The sequence below is a fragment of the Protopterus annectens genome, chromosome 10.part0, assembly GCF_019279795.1.
Source record: "Protopterus annectens isolate FY-2018-M chromosome 10.part0, PAN1.0, whole genome shotgun sequence".
Classification (NCBI taxonomy): domain Eukaryota; kingdom Metazoa; phylum Chordata; order Ceratodontiformes; family Protopteridae; genus Protopterus; species Protopterus annectens.
The window spans coordinates 318,680,373-318,703,058 of NC_056744.1; the positions used below are offsets into that span (position 1 = coordinate 318,680,373).

Here is a 22,686-nt window from a genome sequence, read left to right on the forward strand (position 1 = left end):
CTCACTAATATCCGTAACTATCGCACACTTACCTTACGGAGCTATACCGCAGAAGGGCCAAGTATGACAATTCGAGATTTTGAATTTTGTGGTTTAGGGCGTTCGGTGTATTCGCGGTTCTCAATATGCGTCAATGTTTACGTATTCGCTGAAAAGGACTTTTGCGGTTTTAATATAGACCCCATTTATTGTATTAACTTAAAAAGCATTAAACAAATATAAATATTTTTGTAATCAATAAAAACTATTAAAACTGTACAAACAGCAATGCTATCAGTTAAGAAGTATTCATTATAGTGATAACAGTCAGTGTATTTGTAGTTTTTCCATAAATAATATAATCCATTATAATGCATGCAAACCCAAAATTATATTTTCTATAGTTTCACAAATTTATTTTGCACAACCTAGATATACATTTTCAAACATTTTTGTTGAAATAAACTTTCACATGTCAAGAAATTCCTCTAGAATTGCATGTTTGTCAAGATAATTACAGAAATATAAAATGTTTAATGGTACAATTAGCAATACAAATAAGGCTGAAATCTCACAAGATGTGTGACATGTAGTGCAAGCATGAAAGATAGTTTTCTTCAACATGTATGGTGTCACCCAGTCATACAACAGTTAGTCTCTTGGTTTATGGAAATACTATTTATTGTCATAATTACTCACAAACAGCTAGCAATATCTCAGATATACAGTGATCTAAAACAACAGTGGCAATGAATTTTCCTGTCTCCCACCAAAGCATATCACACCACACCCCTCAATGTCATGTAGGGCTCTCAGGTATGAAAATATGAACGTAAATATGACAATATGAATAAATGTGTGACAGTGATAATTTCTTTGCTGCTGGGCATCCCAGATTAATAATTTTCATGTCATTTTTGTTAACTCCTTGCCCTTTCTAATACACTGTCTATTATTAGCTGGTAAGTTACTTAGTTAAAGTTGTTAGGGGAAGGTCATGCCCACTAAACCTGGTGGACTTCTTTGAGAAGCTCACCAAGGCAATGGATGAGGGGAAAATGGTGCATACCACCTACCTGGACCTGCTAAGGCATTCGATACAATGCTCCACTTGGGTAGAGATGAAAAACTCACCGAACTGGGCATAAACCCCCTGTATACCTTGCTGGATTGCCAGCTGGCTAACAGACAGGACCCAGGAAGCCAGGATTGGTGAGACCACCTCCACTAATAGGCTGGTCACCATGGGGTAACCTCAGGGCTCCTTGTTGGGACCACTCCTATTCGGTATCTACTTCTCTGAGGTAAAGACTAATGTCAAGGGCCTTTGTCTGCCCAAGTTAGCAGATGACTCCAAACTGGGAGGTATCACAGATTCCACACATGACACAAACATCTTGCAAGAGGGTCTAAAACAGATGAAATGGATGATGCTAAAGTCATGGATTAGAACTCAATGCCAAGAAATGCATTATAGTGCCTTTTGGGAAAACAGCCATCCAGGGTAATTACTCCATCAATAACACAGCTAAGAGTTGACCCAGTAGTCAGGGATCTGGGAACATATGCCAACAGTAATCTGTCCTTTAACCAACATGTGGCCAAGGTAATAAGAAAATCATTCTGTCTCACCAACTTATAAGTAAGGGTATGGTGTCTAGGCCCAAGGAAGTACTGACACTTTATTCTGGACTCATCATAGATTCATAAGTGTGCACTAGGCTAGCAACCACTTGGGCCTTTTTAAGCCCAGTCATTCATCCCAAGTCTCCGACAAATTTTCGTATCCTTGATAAGGGTAAGCATGGGCATGGGAGATGAAATATTTACAAGCAGGGGCCAAGGAGATGAACCATTTACAGGCTGCCTGTGTCCAATAGAGACATGGTTGCCAAACCAGGGATGAATTTCCTGTTTCCATCCAACTGTGCAAGTTGCACTTAAATTGAGTTGAGGAGAAACTCCGCTTGACATGGAAGGGTAGCCTGTTCCAGAGAAAGTAGTCTCTGGGATACATATCTGCCTCTCCAGCGGGCCCTATTGATATCACAGACCAGATATAAGTCTTCAGAAAGGATAATTCTGGTGTTTGCTTTATGGATATGCAGGAGGTTCATAAACATAGGGTCTGAAAATGCTTTGTGTTCCAGTCATAGATTTCCCTGCAACAACCAGTAGGTGACAGAATACAGGGGATAGGGCTTTCAGGCAGTCTGCACTGGGCATGTTATTTATGTCCATCACTGAGTACAATGCCCCTTTCAATATGTACCTGACCAGACATATGCAACAACTGCAATGCCCACAAAGGTTCTTTACCAACAGAATCCAGGGTATAAACACACTACCCTATACAAATTACCTTAAAGCCCTCTCTCTATACATCTCATACAAGTTACTAAGGTGATCTATGCCTAGCAAACAAGGCATCCTCAGATCCAGCTCTGATGGACCTTTTGTACATCCGGAAAAAAACAGCATCAGTACCACTAAATTCAAGGATTTAAAATTTTGACACATTGGCAAGACAGATATGTGTCTCAGAGGATCCCCATGCTATGTAAAAGGCTCACCATCCATGTGAAGCAGAGCCTATCCCTAACCCTATGCAAGTGTAACCCTGAACAGTGGATGGCAAATCAGAAATTCACCCCGGGTCTGACCCCCATGTCTCTGAAAAACAGAAGCAGACAGTAGCTATATCCAAATTAACATATCCCTCCCACCACATAACCTCTAGAAACTTCCTAACCAACATGCCTCCTCCTAATAAACATCCATGATACAGAGGAACACAATTGGGTGGGGTTGTGCGGTCAAGTTTATATAGGCCCTGGTGGTCCTTTAGCCCAGTATATACTTATAAGCCTCCGATCATACAGCTTCTCCAGGTCGATTATAGAATACTGACAAACTCCTACGAACCCACCAATACCAGCACTTCTCCGGGTCGATAATATAATACTGACAAACTCCTACGAACCCACCAATACCTCTGCACTGACAAAGAGTTGATCCACTCTGTGGTCAGGGTTATCCTTGCACTGCTATTTCTGAATCAGTGGCTGAACTATAACATGAAGTCTCTCAACACAGGATTTCCTCGAGAAGATTATGGTTTGTAATCCCCCTTTAACCAAAACACATTTTCCTTTTCTCCTTTTTTTTTTAATTAATTTCTGTCTACCAAATGTAGTATAAACGAAGACGTTAATATAATATTGTGGACAATTAACACTTACAAGGAATGAAACTACACATGAACTACAGAGTGAAAACGTAAACAAGCATTAGCATACAAGAATCCATGTAGTGTGCCACAGAAGTTCCTCTCAGAAGTCTGCTTGTTTGGATGCAGAAGACAGATGGGATTTAGAAAAACTTTACTGGCTCAGAGTAACTCACCTTACAGTGTGTAAACGTAGTCTTCACCATATGCAGAACGGAGGCGGGCAAGGAATGAATGCTGTCAACCGAAAGCAGTTCGTGAGTGGAACAGAGATGTCGAATGCACACAGACAGGGTCTCCAGTAACTGTATCACAGTCTATATAGGAAAAAAAGGGGAATCAATATCCATGCAGCATATGGAAGTAGAAGTGTGTTTGTGTATACATACATTTAAAACACTGTGGAAAATAATGCTGGTGAAACAAACCACACCTTTATACGAAAGTAGTTTTACTTACAGAAGACATAAAGGGCAGATCTTCCTTGATCTGTGGTCTTTAACAAAACACAAATACAGCATTTCTAATGGAACTAAATGCAGAGTTTGAAGTCCATGACATGAAAGTGTCTTTTTCTGCATTATTTGGAGAAAAGGGTACAGGTCTCTCTCCATCAGCCTGTCTTAAAGAAATACATCTCTGTTCCTGAGCAGGAGCTCTGGACTCACAAATCTCCTCTGGGTATGCTAGCTCCTTGGACTCCCAAATCTCCTCTGGGTGTGTTAGCTCCTTGGACTCCCAAATCTCCTCTGGGTGTGTTAGCTCCTTGGACTCCCAAAATCTCCTATGGGTGTGTTAGCTCCTTGGACTCCCAAAATCTCCTATGGGTGTGTTGGCTCCTTGGACTCCCAAATCTCCTATGGGTGTGTTAGCTCCTTGGACTCCCAAAATCTCCTATGGGTGTGTTAGCTCCTTGGACTCCCAAATCTCCTATGGGTGTGTTGGCTCCTTGGACTCCCAAATCTCCTATGGGTGTGTTGGCTCCTTGGACTCCCAAATCTCCTATGGGTGTGTTGGCTCCTTGGACTCCCAAATCTCCTATGGGTGTGTTGGCTCCTTGGACTCCCAAATCTCCTATGGGTGTGTTAGCTCCTTGGACTCCCAAATTTCCTATGGGTGTGTTAGCTCCTTGGACTCCCAAATTTCATCTGGGTGTTTTAGCTCTTTTGTACATCCACTTACTTCATTACTGCTGACACCTGGTGAGCACTTATGTTAGTCATGGACACTTTTCAAAAAGATGTCGTATGCCGTCACCATACAAATATTTACTGAAAGTATTTACATTAATCTTGCCTTTGAGGGCACTTATTTAATTTTACAAGTAAAGTAGAAAAATAAATATACGCTGAAGCAACACGTTCCAATAGCAAGAAATAAAGAAAAAATTAGTGTCATGAACGGAACGCGAGAGCCTGTAAACTTTCTCAGTTACCAAATTCCAACAATGTCACCAAAGGAGTACCAGCAGCAAAAATAGCAGATGAACAGCAAATTAGAAGTCCATAGCTAGACAAATATTTCCAAAATCCAATACGATATCAACGGTAGTGGTAGGAACGTTCTTTATTCACACAACATAGGCTCAGTGTTGTGTGAATAAAGAACGTTCCTACCACTACCGTTGATATCGTATTGGATTTTGGAAATGATATTTGTCTAGCTATGGACTTCTAATTTGCTGTTCATCTGCTATTTTTGCTGCTGGTACTCCTTTGGTGACATTGTTGGAATTTGGTAACTGAGAAAGTTTACAGGCTCTCACGTTCCGTTCATGACACTAATTTTTTCTTTACTTATTTAATTTTGTTTATCCTTTGTAGACTTAGTCCCACTAGGCTAGTACCTCTTTTTAGGGGAGACCTGAGATGATATTTATACTACTAGTGGAAATTTAGCCAGGGCATTGGGGAACTTCTACTCTTTTCAATGGGTGCCATGGGATCTTTTACATCCATCACATCTATCACCAACTCAAGCAGACGGGGCCTGGGTTTAATGTCTCATCTGAAGGCTGGGACACTCAGGAGTGCAGCACACCCCCCTTATGATGCACTGCAGTGTCAGTTATCTATCTGCCTGCTGTGGGAATAAATCCAACAGCCTTTTGCACAAAGGGCAAATGTGCTATCTGTTACACCAGTGACACTGCAATTCTGCTGCACTTTTCACCTTTCAATAGGGAGAACCACTATTGTGGGTGACATTTGACTTCAATCAGCTTGAAACCATCAGTTTTGTGCCACTGGGATGGTCCATACACTCTAAACAGATCATCTGTATTGTGGTGGTGTGATCCAGGCTTGTGCCGAATTATAAACGTAAAAGGCTACAGTGACAGTGCCATCTGCATCACTTACATGGCCTGATTTGTGCTGATGCAGCCACTGCTTGGGAGCATAATTAGTTATTACAATAAATTTCTTACTCAAGAATACCTTCGGCGATTCCAGTACCCATTTAATGGGCAGGCACGCTCTCAACAAGAATACCTTAGGCGATTCCAGTACCCATTTAATGGGCAGGCACGCTCTCAACAAGAATACCTTAGGCGATTCCAGTACCCATTTAATGGGCGGGCACTCTCTCAACAAGAATACCTTAGGCGATTCCAGTACCCATTTAATGGGCAGGCACTCTCGCAACAAGAATACCTTAGGCGATTCCAGTACCCATTTAATGGGCAGGCACTCTCTCAACAAGAATACCTTAGGCGATTCCAGTACCCATTTAATGGGTAGGCACTCTCTCAACAAGAATACCTTAGGCGATTCCAGTACGCATTTAATGGGTAGGCACTCTCGGTCAAGTACAGTTTACATTTGGGTCAGTCTTCTGCTAAGAATGAAAATAAGGCACCCCCTTATCAATCAAAACTTTGACACGGAACTGTCCCCAGTTCTACATCAAATGCATCTCTATATACTATAAACTTGGGAGATTAAGATGGGGAATGCAAGTAAAGGTTCACAGAGCAAGATTTCTTTAATTGTGGAAAGATGCATTTATTTCATTTTTTTCAGAATCCTTGCTTTGGTGAAGTTTAAGAGACAGGCAGCAGTGGCAATGTGGGGCAAACATTTTCTAAAGTATTTTGCTAACCGTCAAGAAAAGCTTTGGCCTTTGTTTTCGTCTCTGGGACTGGTCAAGTCTTGTATCACCTCCACATTTTTCTTGGTCTAATGATTACCCATCCTATTATGTATCATAAATACTTAACCTCTCTCACGCCCACTTTACTTTTAGACGGGTTTATTATTAGCTCTGCTAATATAACATCACATAAATAGGTGGTCACAAAGTGGAAGTGAGGTTTCAGGCCCTTATCTATCAATCTTTGGGAAATAGTTGGGAGTACCATGTAATCCAAAAGAACGAGCAATGTTTTAACATCCAAACATCAGGTAATATCATTTTGTCAAGTCCAGAGTGGTAGTCAATAGCCCAGCTGTGTTAGGCACTTAGCACAATTGTAGATGTTTGAGTAAATTCACTGTTACCACACTCTTAGGATTTCCTGGCTGCAGAAGCCTGAGGCTATTTCCCACCTTTCCCCATAAGTCAGGCAGATGCCTGCCCCTTCCAGGAAAACATCAGCGGTATAAACAATAACTAGCCGGTGCCATCATCAGGTCTTTCTTGCTACAGGCTGTCATCGCACTCTCCTAGGATCTGCAGCAAAACATGCCCAGATTTGTGCTAGGGAGGGTTATAAGGTATTTGATTAGAGACCACCACCAAAACACAAAGGGACCTCCAAAGCAGAAACGCAAGCAACCTCCACCCCTCAACACAACCCAAATGACACATAGCCCACAAACTCAGTGAGCCACTCTACCATAGCCCATAAGGCATAACAACATACCCAACACTCTAGTCATAGGTGACTCTATAGTCAGGCACACTGATGTTCCACTCACCAAGCTAAACAAGGAGAAAGTTACTGTCAGCTGCCTGTCAGGTGCCAGGATCCGCCACATAACGCATGCACTCAGGTCACTCCACAACAAGTACAAATATGACTCTGTCATTGTCCATGTTGGTGCGAATGACCCGAGACGTTCCTCCTTTGATTACATGAAAAGAGACATGGAGGAACTGTCCGATCTTGTAGCCCAGGCAGGTATGACCCTAGCCCAGAGTAGCATCCTGCCATCATCCAGAATTATACCACAGTACAAGGACAAAATGATTGACTTAAACAATTGGCTAAGCTTCTGGCATCATTCCAAGAGGATCCAGTATCTGCCTGAGATGACATGATCGACAAACCACGATGCTTTGCCAGAGATGGCCTGCACCTGTCACCCCTGGGATTCTGGATACTGGCTAAGGCTCTTGCCACCCCATATAGTGCCTTTTTTAGGCAAGATTCAAATGACAAATTCACCACCGTAACATGTACAAAGCAAGCAAAATCTGAGGGTAATGCTACTTAATGCTAGAAGTCTAAACCTCAAAATGCTCTCACTCAAGGCACTCCTTAAAATAGAAAATATAGACATCTGTGCAGTGACAGAGACCTGGCTCAAGGCTCCAGAGAGCACCCCTACATTACCAGGCTATAATTCATACCACACCTTTCGGCCACCTAACCTGGACCGAAGCACTAAAGGTTGAGGCGTGTCCACATTCATTAAGGATATCCACACCTCCAGGCTAGTTGCTCAGCATAATGCATCCGAGATTATCCAAGTGCAACTAACTCTGGGCAAGACTGCAATCCAAATTGTAGCTTGCTACAGATCCCCCAACATGCCCCAGGATTCCCACTCCTCATTTCTTGATACACTGGAAAATATTAGGGTACAACCTAACACCCTAATAATGGGCGATTTCAACTACCCCACCATTAACTGAGAAAACTACTCATGTACCAACTCTTGCGCTCAACGTTTTCTGGAATTCATAAATTCCAACGCCTTGGATCAACTTATCCACACCCCCATCAGGGGCAGCAATACCCTAGACCTGGTCATTACCAACATGGGCAACCTATGTCCCATACCAGAGGTCAATTCCTCGGTCAGATCTGACCACAAGCAAACCACCCTAGATATCCACATCCCACCCCCCATTAGGGAAAACACCATAAAATTTCTCCAAAGCCAACTTCAAGCTTCTTAAGACAGAAGTGGCAAACTTCATGACACCCATGCTGACGGACAATAGAGGTATGACTGCTGAATCCTACTCAATTGCACTTTATAAGCACTTAAACGAGTGCATGGATCATGCAATCCCTAACGGAACCAAGATGCTATCCTCCAAAAAAAGGAAGCCAATCTGGTGGTCCCCTGCCATAAACAAACTCTACAACAGAAGAAAGAAACTGCTGCAAAAAAGAGTAAAATCCCATGATTGGAGGAACTCCGTGGTCAGCCTCAGTAAGAAGCTGAGATCCCTCATAAAATCCTCCAAAGCTAGTTACGAAAACAAACTCACCACTGATTCTAAAGACAACCACAAAGCATTCTATAGCTATGTCAAGAATCTCAATGGCAACATTCAGATCTGCTCTGAGTTACAGCACAATGGCACTAAATATACAGAACCAAATGATATTGCCGACATCCTGGCAGATAGGTTCAGTGCTAACTTTACCCCTTTCTTATCCCCTAAAGGGCCCATCTCTATACCGGAAGAATGCAAAGTTCCTGTAATCACGGATGCACAGGTAAAAAAAACTCTCCAAAGCCAAGAACACAGCATCCATGGGACTGGACAACATCCCAGACTGCTTTCTACATGAACTACAGAACTGGCACCCGACCTAAGTACCATGTTCAATCATAGCCTCACCTCTGGCTTTGTGCCCACTGACTGGCGCACAGCAACGGTTATTCCACTCCACAAAGGGGGAGCCACCATGAACCCCAGGAACTACTGCCCCATTAGCCTGACGAGCCTGGTCTGCAAGGCTATGGAACATAGTATCATCATGGAACTTATAAACAATGACATTGGTAATCTCCAAACTCTGGACCCTACCCTGTTCTGGTTTGTAAAAGGCAGATTATGTATCCTAAACCTGATAGACTTCTTTGAAGCAGTCACCAAAGCTGTAGATGAGAGTAAGGTGGTTTGAAGCAGTCACCAAAGCTGTAGATGAGGGTAAGGTGGTTCACACAGCCTATCTAGATCTCACCAAGGCTTTCGACACCATCCCCCACTCTGGAATTATAGATAAACTCACTAAACTAGGTATAAATCCCTATGTCACAAGATGAGTTGCCAACTGGCTCACTGACAGAACCCACACTGTGAAAGCAGACTTTAAATCCAACCTCAGACCAGTGACAAGTGGAGTACCACAGGGTTTAGTCCTAGGTCCTCTCCTAAAGTACAGGCTAACACAGAAGGTATTTGGCTAACAAAATTTGCAGATGACTGCAAGCTAGGAGCCATAATCAAAACTCCTAATGATGTGGACATCCTACTAAAGGGCCTCACTGAGACAGATGCCTGGTATCAAAGTCATGGCCTCAAGCTCAATGACAAAAAGTGCATAGTCATCCCTTTTGGTAAAAACTCTGTACCCATGAACTACCACATAGGCGGTAGTCTACTTAACACCAAAAGTATGATGAGAGACCTTGGGACACAGGTGGACACAGTAGTCTCTCCTTTGACAATCACATCTCCACAGTAGTCAGGAAATCCTTCTACATGGCACACCTCATCACAAAAGGTTTCTCATCCAGAAAAAAAGAGGTCATTGTTCCCCTCTACTCATCACTCATTAGACCCATTATAGAGTACAACGCCCCTTTTGGTATGTACCTCACAAGACATCTACAACAACTGGAAAGGCCGCAGAAATACCTCACAGAGGATTACCGGCCTCAAACAGATGCCCTACGCAGACTGTCTCAAAAAACTCCAGCTTTACTCCGTTGCATATCGCCTACTCAGAGGTGATCTCTGCCTAACATACAAAGCTATGTCAAATCCAGAGCTGTTGGACATGCTCCACTTAAAGAAATCCCAATCCCTCCAAGCTACACGCTCTAGGGACTAGAACCTTGTCACCACAATAAACAGAACATGCCAGAGGGATAGATTCCTGTCCCAGAGACTTCCCATACTCTGGAATAAACTACGTATCTATATCAAAGCAAGCTCCTCATTAGCACTGTTCAAGAAAAATCCTGATGATTGGATGGGAAATAGGAAATTCACCCCGGGGATCACTTCTGTGGCTCTGCTTGACAGTGGCACAGGAAAATATTTTTTTTGGGTGGCAAAAGCCAGGGTACCTTTTTGGCTGGGCTTGTATAGGCCCTACGGCCAGTAGCCTAGTACCACCCTATGAACCTATCAGTGGAGGGGGAAGGATAACAGGATGAAAGGATATACACTCCAATCTTAGAAAAACAGACCGAGGAGGGGTAGAAGGGAAAGAATGCCATTCAGCACAAGGTTTTATTTTTCAATATCTCTGTCTTATATAATGTAATACTTGTGTGAGCTTTTATACTTTTTAATTTTTGTAAGATTGTTTCTGGAGCTTTTCTCCCTGGGCCTCCATTGAGAAAGGGCTCTTTTAGGCCCAATGGACTTTCCCATTTAAACTGCAAATGAATAAAATAAATGGTACTGCAACAATGAATATCTACAATTACGATAAGTACCTAACACAACTGTACTATGTTCTTCATAGGTCACTAACACAGTAGTGACTCTTGGGAATATTCCCGGAGCTAGGACAAGTTGAGTGGATGGCTAGTTAGCACACCAGAAGATAATATCCTTGCAGAAGAGCAGCTGCAAATCCTGCCATGGCCTTACACATTGCCGCCAGGTTGCAGTCTGGAAAAATGTCTGAACAGAGGAGCAGGTTGCTGCCTCCTAAATGACTTAAGGTTCATAGGTGTTTACTAGGTCAACAACCACAAGGGCCTTTTCAAGCCTAGCCATGCATCCCAAATCTCTGACAAGTTCTGATACCCTAGATAAGTGTTAGCATGGAGATGAACTATTTACAGGTTACCTGTTTGCATTAGAGACATAGGTGCCAAAACAGGGATGAATTTCCAGTTTCCCATCCAATTGTCCAAGTTGCACTTGAATTGGGTTAGGTAGGAACTCTGCTTCACATGGATGGGGAGCTTGGTCCCTAGACGGGGTAGTCTCTGGGATACATACCAATCTCTCCAGAAGGTCCTATTTATATCACAGGCAAGGTTTACGTCTTTAGAATGGGCAGTTCTGGTACTGTTTGTTTTGTGGATATGTAGGAGGTCCATCAAAGTGGGGTCTGACAATGCCCTGTATGCCAGGCATACATCTCCCCTTGTGTAGAAACCTTTCCAAGAAAGGCTGTGGTGCAGCCGTAGCCTTGGAAGAGTGGGACCTGACTGTTAGGGATTGGTTCTCCATGGTAATGGCAGCAAAAGTCAGTTCAGTTAGCAATCCCTTTACAACGTTTACTTGTTTACAGGTTCCTTTTGTGAAGGCAAAATACAGCTGGTCTACTTTAATGTATGATTCTGTCTTATCAAAGTAAAATATAACCTGCTTGTGCACATCAAGGGAATGAAGGATTCTACTGCCCCCATTTGAAAGCACCAAAGGAGCGTACTCTTCAGCACAGGAAAACTTTGAAGTTCTTGGCACCCAAACCTGCCTTTTTTAGTCAGCTCAGCTTGAGCTGACTGACTGTACGAGTGTGTGGAATGTACCCTGAAGCTTTGAAAGCTGGCTGGCTGTTATATCCTTGGCAAACTACAACCCATATAACAAGGCTACTACAGCAGTGATCAATATGATGAACATTCCTAAACATGCATATGATCCCATGGATGCGTCAGCAATGTCATCTGTAAGTATAAGAAGGCAGGTCTTTCTCAGGGCTCTGCAAATCTCTATTGATACTATGACAAAAGTGTTTTTGAAGGATATTATGCATTTCACACTGACTTAACACACTCTTTCCTCTCTTTGGTTCTCAAATTTCATGGAGGAAAAAGATTAAGAAGGATTACTGTTCAGATGTCGGAGCTTGGCTGCATCTAACTTGGCAAAATTTAGCAAAAAATAAATGAAGTCTTTCCAGAGGAAGAAACATTCCAGTTAAGGGTTTAAACAGATCTGTTGTCAATGATGGATGAGTACTCTAGTCTTGAAAGACATCTGATAGATGGCCCCTTGGATGATACTGCTAAACAGTGCAAAAATGCACAAGGTCACTGAAGCAGAATTCTCTTCTGTTCACCAGCCTTGGACTTAACTACATTAGTAAAGAAGGTACTTGTTAAACCTAGTCCAATTTACAAGATGGTTAAATATACTAAATTACCCACCCTTGGCAGCACCGGTATTCTCCTCAGCCTGGTATAGTTCTGGATGAAACAAATGCCAGTACATAGCTTGTTTCCAGGCTCTATTTTTAGACTTGTTTCAAACACAACTACTGAGAACCTCATACGCAGACTGCAGGAAAAAAGGACCTTGTGTCACGGAGAACTGAATACAGGCTTCCTGAAAACAGTAGCTTCAGTCATGACAAACCTACTTCAGCAGGTAACTAACTCATCCTTAACCTCTGAAATAGTTCCACTAATGTGCAGGACAGTTATTAACCCACTGCCAAAATCTGTCACACCTCTAAAGCATGCAGACCAGATGTTCATCGTATTACCCTGCTGCAGTCATCACACCTGGGTTAATCCTGTCGTCAGGCGGTCCCGCAGTCTGCCGGATTTCCAAAGTCTTGGTCCGACGTCGGTTGCTGTCGCCTCATCCCTGACGTCAGAGCACCAGGGGTACATATATTGCAACCGATGCCATTTTCTTCAGTCTTTCTTGCCGCGCGGTGCCCGAAGCATTAGCAGTTCGCAAGTGCCGGTCGGCCGACTCCTGAGATTGGCGAATTTGAATTTCAGACCGAAGTCTTCTATAAAGCTAAGTACCCCGTTGGGGAAACTTTTCTTGCCTCAGACCAATGTCAGAAAAAGTTAACAATTGTATTTCTTGTGGGAAGCAAATACCTCATAAGGATTTTCATTCTTATTGCATACCTTGCCTAGGCCCTGATCACGACGTCACTTCTTGCCATTTTTGTGCTAGATTTAATAAGCATACTATTAAAAGACGATTTGATTTTGCACAACACTATTTTGGTAGAAAATTAAACTATAACATGCCGTCGGAGCTACCGACTACCGGCGTGCACAAAAAGCGCAGGGACAAGGACCGACAGCCCAGGCCTAAGCCCGATTCAGAGGCCTCGGTTTATCTGGTCTCCGGTTATCATTGAGGCTCTGACGCAACCCCTGACTACCGCAGTTCTGGAACCCGAGACCGCTACGGATATTTTGACGGAATGTACTAGGCCGACACAGCCTTTTACTTCAAGCCCTTCCGACGATTTACCTTCCAAGGACGTCGGTCCTTCTGAAACGCCATCGGTTTCTGAAGGCATTTTCAGACAGACGACTCTTACAGTCAAAACGTTTTTTAAGTCGAAGACTCCTTCTAAATCAAAAAAGACTCCACTTCAGTCTCCTGTTCAAGGCCCTATGCCTAATAAACAGATGCTCAAAATGGCTGAAGATTTGATTTCTCTTATCAGGGGTTCTCTCAGCCTGCCCTGACAAAAAGCCTAGACAAGAGGAAGATTCTGCTTCCTCTGAGCAACTGTCTATTTCTTCAGATTCCTCCAAGGACCAAGACTATTCCTTCTCTCCTTATGAAGATTCTGATGCTGAGGATTCTATTCCCTCAGCTTCCCCTCCTGAAGACTACTCTTTTGGGGAAACTTTACACACTATGAGGGAACATTTTCAATGGGAAGGTCAGGATTATTCCGATTCCAAGAAAAGGCTCAGAGAGTTTCTTTTGCTCCACCAACACAGACCTCTAGCCATCCCTTCTGTTTTGGACATTGTGGATGATGTCTATTTAGAATCCAGTTTCAACCCAGACTCTCTACCTCCTGCCCCAGCCAAGCCTGACAGATACTACAGAGTACCTGATTCCCACAAATTCCTTTACAAAAGCCCAGTAGCTGACCCAGAGACTATCTCCCAGGGTCCCAAGGGGGCTAAAGCTTCCATGGCTAAAAATCCAGTACCTTCTGAAAGGGTTTCAAGAGCACTAGACAGGTGGGGGAAAAAAGTTTACACCTCAGCCACTTTAGCTATGAGAGCACTAAATTGTCAATTTCATATGCTTAAGTGTCAGCAATTTCTGATCTCTCAGTTAAAACAAAAGATAACCTCCCTCCCTCAACAATCTGAATTGAAAGTAGTACATGATTTGTTGCACGCCCCCGAGCAGGTGGGCAAAAATACCTTACAATGTGGGTTTGATTCTTTAGAGGCCTCCTGCAGAGCAGCTGTCACTGGATCAGTTATACGTAGGCATGCCTAGTTAAAGGAACAAAGTCTGCCTGATCATGTTCTAGCAAAACTACTAGATGCTCCCTTACAGCAGGATGTTCTTTTTGGAGTTAAAGCAGAAGTAGTTTTAAAGAAAATGGAAGATAAGGCGAAATCAATGCAGACAGTCAAAGATTTCCTACAAGTACAACCCCCTCGCTTCAGCAGAAACTGGCCAACAAAAAAATGGTCCTTTCCAGCCACTGACAGACTTCAGAGGGATAAATACAGGCGCCCAAGGGGCAGAGGACAACCACAAGCCCAGTATAAACCTCGCAAATGGGGCACTCCAACCCAGAAGGGAGGAGAAGACAGGTCTCAACCCACCAGAAGGCAAACTCAATGACTTGCACCTCAGCTGGCCAAACAAAGCTCTTTTGTCAGCCCCCTTGGGGGGAAAAAAAGCACTATTTGCAGACAACTGGCACATGGTCACAAAGGACAAATGGGTCCTAGACATAATTTTACGAGGATACAGATTCCACTTTCACACCTTGCCAATAAAAAGAGGAATGCCAAACCTGCCACAAAATCAAAGGGTAGAGGCTCAAAAACAAATTACAGCTCTCATGGCCATGAGAGCCATTCAAGGGTACCAACTCAAGAGCAAGGCCAAGGAGTTTACTCAAGGCTCTTTCTAGTACCCAGAAAGGACAATGCTTGGAGACCAATTCTGGACCTTTCAATTCTAAACACTTACTTACAAGTTCCCAAATTCAAGATGCTAACACTACAGCAGCTACTTCCCATGTTGGGCAAGGAAACATAGCTGGAAACGTTGGACCTCAAGGAGGCATACCTGCATGTCCCTATCAGACAAAGTTGCAGAAGATACCTCAGTTTCATTGCAGGTTCAACCCATTATCAATTCTCTGCACTGCCCTTTGGCTTATCTACTGTGCCCAGAGTTTTCACAAAATGCCTGGCACTAGTAATTGCATACTGCAGACAAAGAGGAATTCAAATATATCCATACCTGGACGACTGCCTCATCCAAGCAGAAAGAAAAGACATTCTCTTACATCATCTGGCTTTTGTAAAGCATCTACTGAATTGTCTGGGGTACACAGTAAACGAAAAGAAGTCAAAACTAGTACCGTCACAAAAAATGACATTCCTGGGTGCCAGCTTGGACACAACGGCCCAGAAGGCTTATCTTACACCAGACAAGCAACTACAACTGACTCAATATTTCAAGACAATGGCAACAAAGACCCATTTAACTGCAAGAAAAATTCTGCAGGCTTTGGGCTTCATGGCATCTTGCATTCTGATAATACCATTTGCAAAACTGCATGAGGAAATTACAGTGGTACCTAAAAAGCGTATGGTCTCAACACAGCCACAGCTTGGACACAGTGATATCTCTCATTCCCTGCCTTCAACAGGAATTTCTATGGTGGGCACAGGCATGTCACCTCAACAAGGGTCAGCCTTTCACCTTGCCCCCAACCAGGCAAACTATCACAACAGATGCTTCAGACTATGTCTGGGGGGCACACATGGCAGGGCAATGCATTCGAGGCCTATGGACTGCAGAACAAAGAAAACTGCACATAAACCAAAAAGAGATGCTAGCTGTACAGAAAGCTCTGACAGCCTTCAAGGATCTACTACAGCCAGGACAACTTGCAATAAAGACGGACAACACCACAGTAATGTGGTACATAAACAAGGGGGCACACATTCCTACCCTCTTTGCATGCAAGCAATAATCTTATGGAACACAGCTCTGGCCTACCAAGTCCAGTTACAAGCTCAATTCCTGCCAGGACAGAAAAACACATTGGCAAACGACCTAAGCAGAAACATCAAAGATCCCCACGAGTGGAAACTAGACCCACAAATATTTACAATGATAACTCAAAAATGGGGCCTTCCAAATATAGACCTGTTTGCCAGCCCTCAAAACTACCAGCTGACAAAATTTTGTACAAGGACATTCCACCATCAAGCTTGGAAAGTGGACGCTCTCTCCTTCAGTTGGAAAAACCTGACAGCATATGCCTTTCCTCCATTACCTCTTCTCACAAAGGTTCTTTTGAAGGTCAAAAAGGAGAAACCTCGACTGATTCTCACAGCCCCCGACTGGCCACGCCAGCACTGGTACCCGCTATTGAAGAATATGGCTCACAGCCCACCATGGATATTGCCTCAAATACCTCATTTGCTCACGCAGCAAAACAAACAGATTCTACCCAGCCAGCTCAAAACCTTAAACCTGGCTGCATGACAAATCAATTAAGCATCTAACCAGCCCCTCTTTCACAAGCAGTACTGGATGCTATTCTAGATGCCAGGAGGCCAAGCACCAGGAAGGCTTACTCGGACAAATGGAAAAGGTTTTCTGCTTGGAACCAAGCTAAAGGCCAAGACACAACTCAGCCTCATATGCCTCACATTCTGCAGTATTTAGCTGAGATGTTGCACAAAGGACTTTCCTTCTCCTCAATTAAAATCCATGCTTCAGCTATTTCAGCTCACTATGACACAAATCCACCTTTATTTTCAAATCCTCTTCTAAGGCAGTTCCTCAGAGGGGCAAAAAACATTAGACCACCTAGAAGAGCTCCTACACCAACATGGGACCTCAACTTTGTTCTGGAAAAACGGATGCTACCTCCCTTTGAACCAGCTTTCTCTGCAGACCTTCAGTTCCTATCTTGGAAGACTGCCCTGCTCCTGGCAATAACTTCTGCTAGGAGAGTCCCAGAATTACAGGCACTTATGGCAGTGGAACCTTTCCTAATTTTTCATCAAGACAGAGTTTCTCTACGAACTAATCCTTCCTTCATGCCTAAGGTGGTTTCCAGTGTAGCTTTAAATCAAACCATCCACCTACCCACTTTCTTCCCCTATCCACAGAACAAAGGTGAGAGACTCCTGCATTCCTTGGACATTCACAGGCAGCTTCGTTACTACTTGGATAAAACTACGGCCATCAGAAAAACTGACCAGCTCTTTGTTTCCTATGCTGCAGCTTCTCAAGGGAGGGCCATATCCAAGCGAACCATTTCTAAATGGATAGGCCATTGCATACGATTCTGCTATACCCATCATGGGAAACCAGTTCCTTCTACCATTAGATCTCACTCTACCAGGGCTACAGCTACCTCTACAGCCTTTCTCATACCCATCATGGGAAACCAGTTCCTTCTACCATTAGATCTCACTCTACCAGGGCTACAGCTACCTCTACAGCCTTTCTGTTATACCCATCATGGGAAACCAGTTCCTTCTACCATTAGATCTCACTCTACCAGGGCTACAGCTACCTCTACAGCCTTTCTCAGGGGGGTTCCTACCAAGGAAATTTTAGAAGCTGCAACTTGGAGTTCTGTACACACCTTCACCAAACACTATCATTTACCTCTTTATTCTAAGTCCAGGGTGGGCTTCGCCACTGCAGTTCTGCAGGGCCTCATTGCCTCCACTAACCCTCTATGATACCTCCACCCTACCTTAGCTTTGGGACTCAACCCAAATGTGATGACTGCAGCAGGGTAACACGATGAACATAGTACAGTTTTGTACCTACCATAAATGTAGATGTTAGAGTGTTCACCCTGCTGCAGTCCAGGTTACCCTCCCTCCAACCCCTCTGATCTACTGGCTAAATCTCTGCTATGCCTTACTGATGTATTTGCTTACAGCTGAAGGGATTTTGTGTTTGTACAGTGTTCACACCATTTGGTACTAATTTGGATCACCTTTTTGGGGGTACCTGACATCTGGGGCAAGAAAAACTGAAGAAAATGGCGTCTGTTGCAATATATGTACCCCTGGCGCTCTGACGTCAGGGATGAGGCGACAGCAACCGTCGGACCAAGACTTTGGAAATCCGTCCGACTGCGGGACCGCCTGACGACAGGATAACCCAAGTGTGATGACTGCAGCAGGGTGAACACTCAAACATCTACATTTATGGTAGGTACAAAACTGTACTTTTCCTAAGTTGTCAGCTAAAATCTTCGGTATTAATGTGATATCCTCTAGGACTGCCACCACCTCTCTAGTCACACATTTTCCCAATTCTCTTTCATTAATTAATTTTAATTAATTAAACTAATTAATTAATTAATTAATTAATTAAATTAGTTACTTGTTCAGTTATTTTAACAATACTTGCATTTTAGTGACCTTTTAGCCTTTCTTTAGGCACTGTTCAATGTTTTATCTATGTTGTCTTTCAATTATTCTTTGAGTTGGACTGCACATTGTTAGATATAACTCTGAATATGAACATGCACTTTATTTTATTTTTTAATCCGGTAAGTATGCATGACCCAGGCCAGAATACAGTCCATAATTACAAGTGTTTAAGAAATGTATACCACATAACATCTCACAGTTTGACAAAGAAATATTTGCAGATGGCTTAAGATCAAAGCATGGTTAATACACGAGGACTCGCATAGCATGACAGTGAAATATATAGATTTTAAATATGAACTCTACATAGAATTTCAAATATATGTTTAACAAATGGACTTGTTACAGTGACGGTATTATATCCATTGACTAACCGCATTTTGTCAACAAGGATGAAGAGTCATTAATAGGAGCCCTTTTTTGTTAAATGTGAAGACTGGCTGACCTCACAAACCATATAGGCTATGCAGACAGACAGCTCCCTGTCACAATTTAGCTAATGAAAAGGCTATGCAGACAGCCCCTCTCTTATGGCTTAGCTAATGAAAGGCTATACAGACAGCCCCCCTGTTACCGTTTAGCTAATGAAAAGGCTATACAGACAGCCCCCGTGTTACCATTTAGCTAATGAAAAGGCTGTGCAGTCAGCCCCCCATTATGGCTTAATTAGGACTTTTTCAGGAACAGGTCAGTTTCAATCTCTACAATACTGCAATACTGATTTATGTGCCACATAACTCAACAATCCTATGCTTTACTATGTAAATTACCTCATAAAACAGGTTATATGCCTTAATTTGGAACTCTGATGCTGATGGGATTTTATCATATTCTGCCAAGACTGACCTGCTTGTACAAAATGTCCCATCATAACTTCAACAACAATATGGTAATTATTAATGCCCATAAAAGACAAAGAATGTTGTTTGCAGCTTCCCTGCTCACCCATTATCCACTGCTTCTCCGGTAACCCTTCATGACCTACTCAGTTACTGTGCTGAACATGTCAGTACTTCTTTATCTGATTTATTCTTTAGTTATCAGATGAATGGACTATTAAAAGACTTTTTTCAGCCACTACTTGGGATTAATGACAAATACACAAGACCATATTCAACAAAAAGAGTGGAAGTTAAAGCTAAAATGAGAATCATAATTAACATTCACAACACAGATTATATTGTCACAGAAAACAGAAAAAGGTTAACACAAAGAAATAATGTTATAAAATATGCACAAAATAGATACAAATATTACTCCAGTCACAGTTTAAAAACAATGGAAGGCCAGTGATAACAATGAGGGTTCCTGAAAGTTAGGGGGTCAGGTGTATCTTATATTTCTAAAACAAGTCCATTTATTAACCTGAGTCAAGTATTACATCACCTTTTTCTCAAAAAACTGTGGAGTGTAAAAGGAAGTAATTTTTTTGAGTAGAGACCTTCCAGGAGGGTAGGGGCAAGTTACAAAGGACTACTGAAAACTAGAGTAAGTTCGTTCTGAGGGAAGAATTAGTAAGACGGGAGTAGCTGTATTCTTCTACTGACAATTTATTTGCAAATGGGAGGGGAATAATAACTGCTATGAAGCAGTTTGGAGGTAATGGTACTAAAGTAGCTACACAGATGTGACAGTAACAGGAAGTCATTGTTCTTCTCTATTTAATATCTCCATGTCTTCGCAGCACCTGCAATGTGCCCAGGACTGATGACAACTGCAATTCACATAGAGTGACATGCATTAGTAGCTTATCTAAGTACAACGGTAAATTCTTTTTTATGAGGTCTGTTGCTCCTACTACTATTGGAACTGTCTGGGTATCCTTCTTCCACATTGTTCTCAATTCTGCCTGCAAATCCTGGTATTTTATGACTTTGCATCTCTCTATACACGTAAAACACTATAATCACTGAGTGTAGCAATTTCAAGGAGTAATGCTAGTTTTGTATTTTCATGGACTACTATATCTGCTTTTCTCACATCTCTTTTTTGAACAGATGGTAAGGGGTGATCCCATGGGATATAAAACTTCATCATTCTCTATTTGTGGTTCATGTTTCCATGTCTCCAGTGGAAAAGCACTAATGTTCATTCATACTGACTACATGAATTAATCTAAAAATATTGCTCCTGATGTTTTTCAGTACAACAGTGCTTTGCTCAGACAGAAGGCCAATGACTCATAAGCATAATCTGGGCTAGGTACTAACACATCGATAGCAACTGCCTAATGAGCTTCTGTGCTATGCAGGTTCGAGACATTATGTCACCTTAAGTCATTGCAGGACTGTGGCAAGGGTCACAATGATGCGTTTGTGAAAGGAAGGTGTTATCCAGAAGGATTTCCAGTAGAGAAGGGAAGCACAGTTCCATAAGGCTTAGTGATGCATGGAGTGAGAATGTCGGAATGTTTGTTATACTTAGAGATGTGCCAAACATCACAACTGTAGATTTGTTTACATTGATAGCTAGTTTGTTACCCTAAAACTAGTTCCACATCAAAGAGAAATTGTATTTAACTGTCAGTTAGCTGTAGTTCCTGTGATACAGGGTTCGATTCCCTCGGCCCCCATTTTCCTATTCTGTGACCTTGAGCAACTCACTTAACAATGCACTGCTCCTTGTGTCACCCATGAAAAGGGACTGTATGTGTCCACTGAACCTACCGGATTTACAAACATCTCACCCATGAAAAGGGACTGTGTGTCCACTGGACCTACCAGATTAACAAAAGGGTGGAGCAGTATAACAGCTACTTGTACAGCGACTTGTAAACTGAGATTATAAGAACATGGTATGCATACAAAGTAATGTTAAAATGGGGAATGTCCGAAGAAAGGCTGTTAATAAACACAGAAGAGAGTAATGAGGCCAACAAAGAGCCTTGTGCAATCCCCAATAGTCAGAAAACCAGTATCTGAGAAGTTGGTTTGGTTAGAAATATTGAAAGAATTGTTTGATAATCATTTCTAAACTTTGTGGCTACATCTCTGGAGAAACCATAATCAGTACATTTTAGTAGGCATTGGTTGGGATTAACATTTTCAAATGCTCTTTAAGACTAAATAGATGGCCCAGTTTAACATGCAGTTTTCCACAATGGCAACAATTTAAGTAGTTAGTGTAAGGATCGCCGTTTGAATGATTTAAGTAGTTAGTGTAAGGATCGCCGTTTGAATGATTTAAGTAGTTAGTGTAAGGATCGCCGTTTGAATGATTTAAGTAGTTAGTGTAAGGATCGCCGTTTGAATGATTTAAGTAGTTAGTGTAAGGATCGCGTTAGAATGATTTAAGTAGTTAGTGTAAGGATCGCCGTTTGAATGATTTAAGTAGTTAGTGTAAGGATCGCCGTTTGAATGATTTAAGTAGTTAGTGTAAGGATCGCCGTTTGAATGATTTAAGTAGTTAGTGTAAGGATCGCCGTTTGAATGATTTAAGTAGTTAGTGTAAGGATCGCCGTTTGAATGATTTAAGTAGTTAGTGTAAGGATCGCCGTTTGAATGATTTAAGTAGTTAGTGTAAGGATGCCGTTTGAATGATTTAAGTAGTTAGTGTAAGGATCGCCGTTTGAATGATTTAAGTAGTTAGTGTAAGGATGCGTTTGAATGATTTAAGTAGTTAGTGTAAGGATGCCGTTTGAATGATTTAAGTAGTTAGTGTAAGGATCGCCGTTTGAATGATTTAAGTAGTTAGTGTAAGGATGCCGTTTGAATGATTTAAGTAGTTAGTGTAAGGATCGCCGTTTGATTGATTTAAGTAGTTAGTGTAAGGATCGCCGTTTGATTGATTTAAGTAGTTAGTGTAAGGATCGCGTTTGAATGATTTAAGTAGTTAGTGTAAGGATCGCCGTTTGAATGATTTAAGTAGTTAGTGTAAGGATCGCCGTTTGAATGATTTAAGTAGTTAGTGTAAGGATCGCGTTTGAATGATTTAAGTAGTTAG

At 42.3% G+C, this 22,686-nt stretch overlaps 1 protein-coding gene across 1 annotated transcript in view; it reads right to left on the reverse strand.

Moving 5' to 3' along the window:
* Positions 1–22,686, reverse strand: part of CCHR10.PART0H1orf112 (chromosome chr10.part0 C1orf112 homolog) — a 2,885,111-nt gene that overhangs the window by 2,605,881 nt on the left and 256,544 nt on the right. The window contains exon 6 of the mRNA XM_044086752.1: positions 3,385–3,525. Coding sequence (XP_043942687.1) covers positions 3,385–3,525 — 141 coding nt within the window. The remainder of the gene's footprint in view (positions 1–3,384; positions 3,526–22,686) is intronic.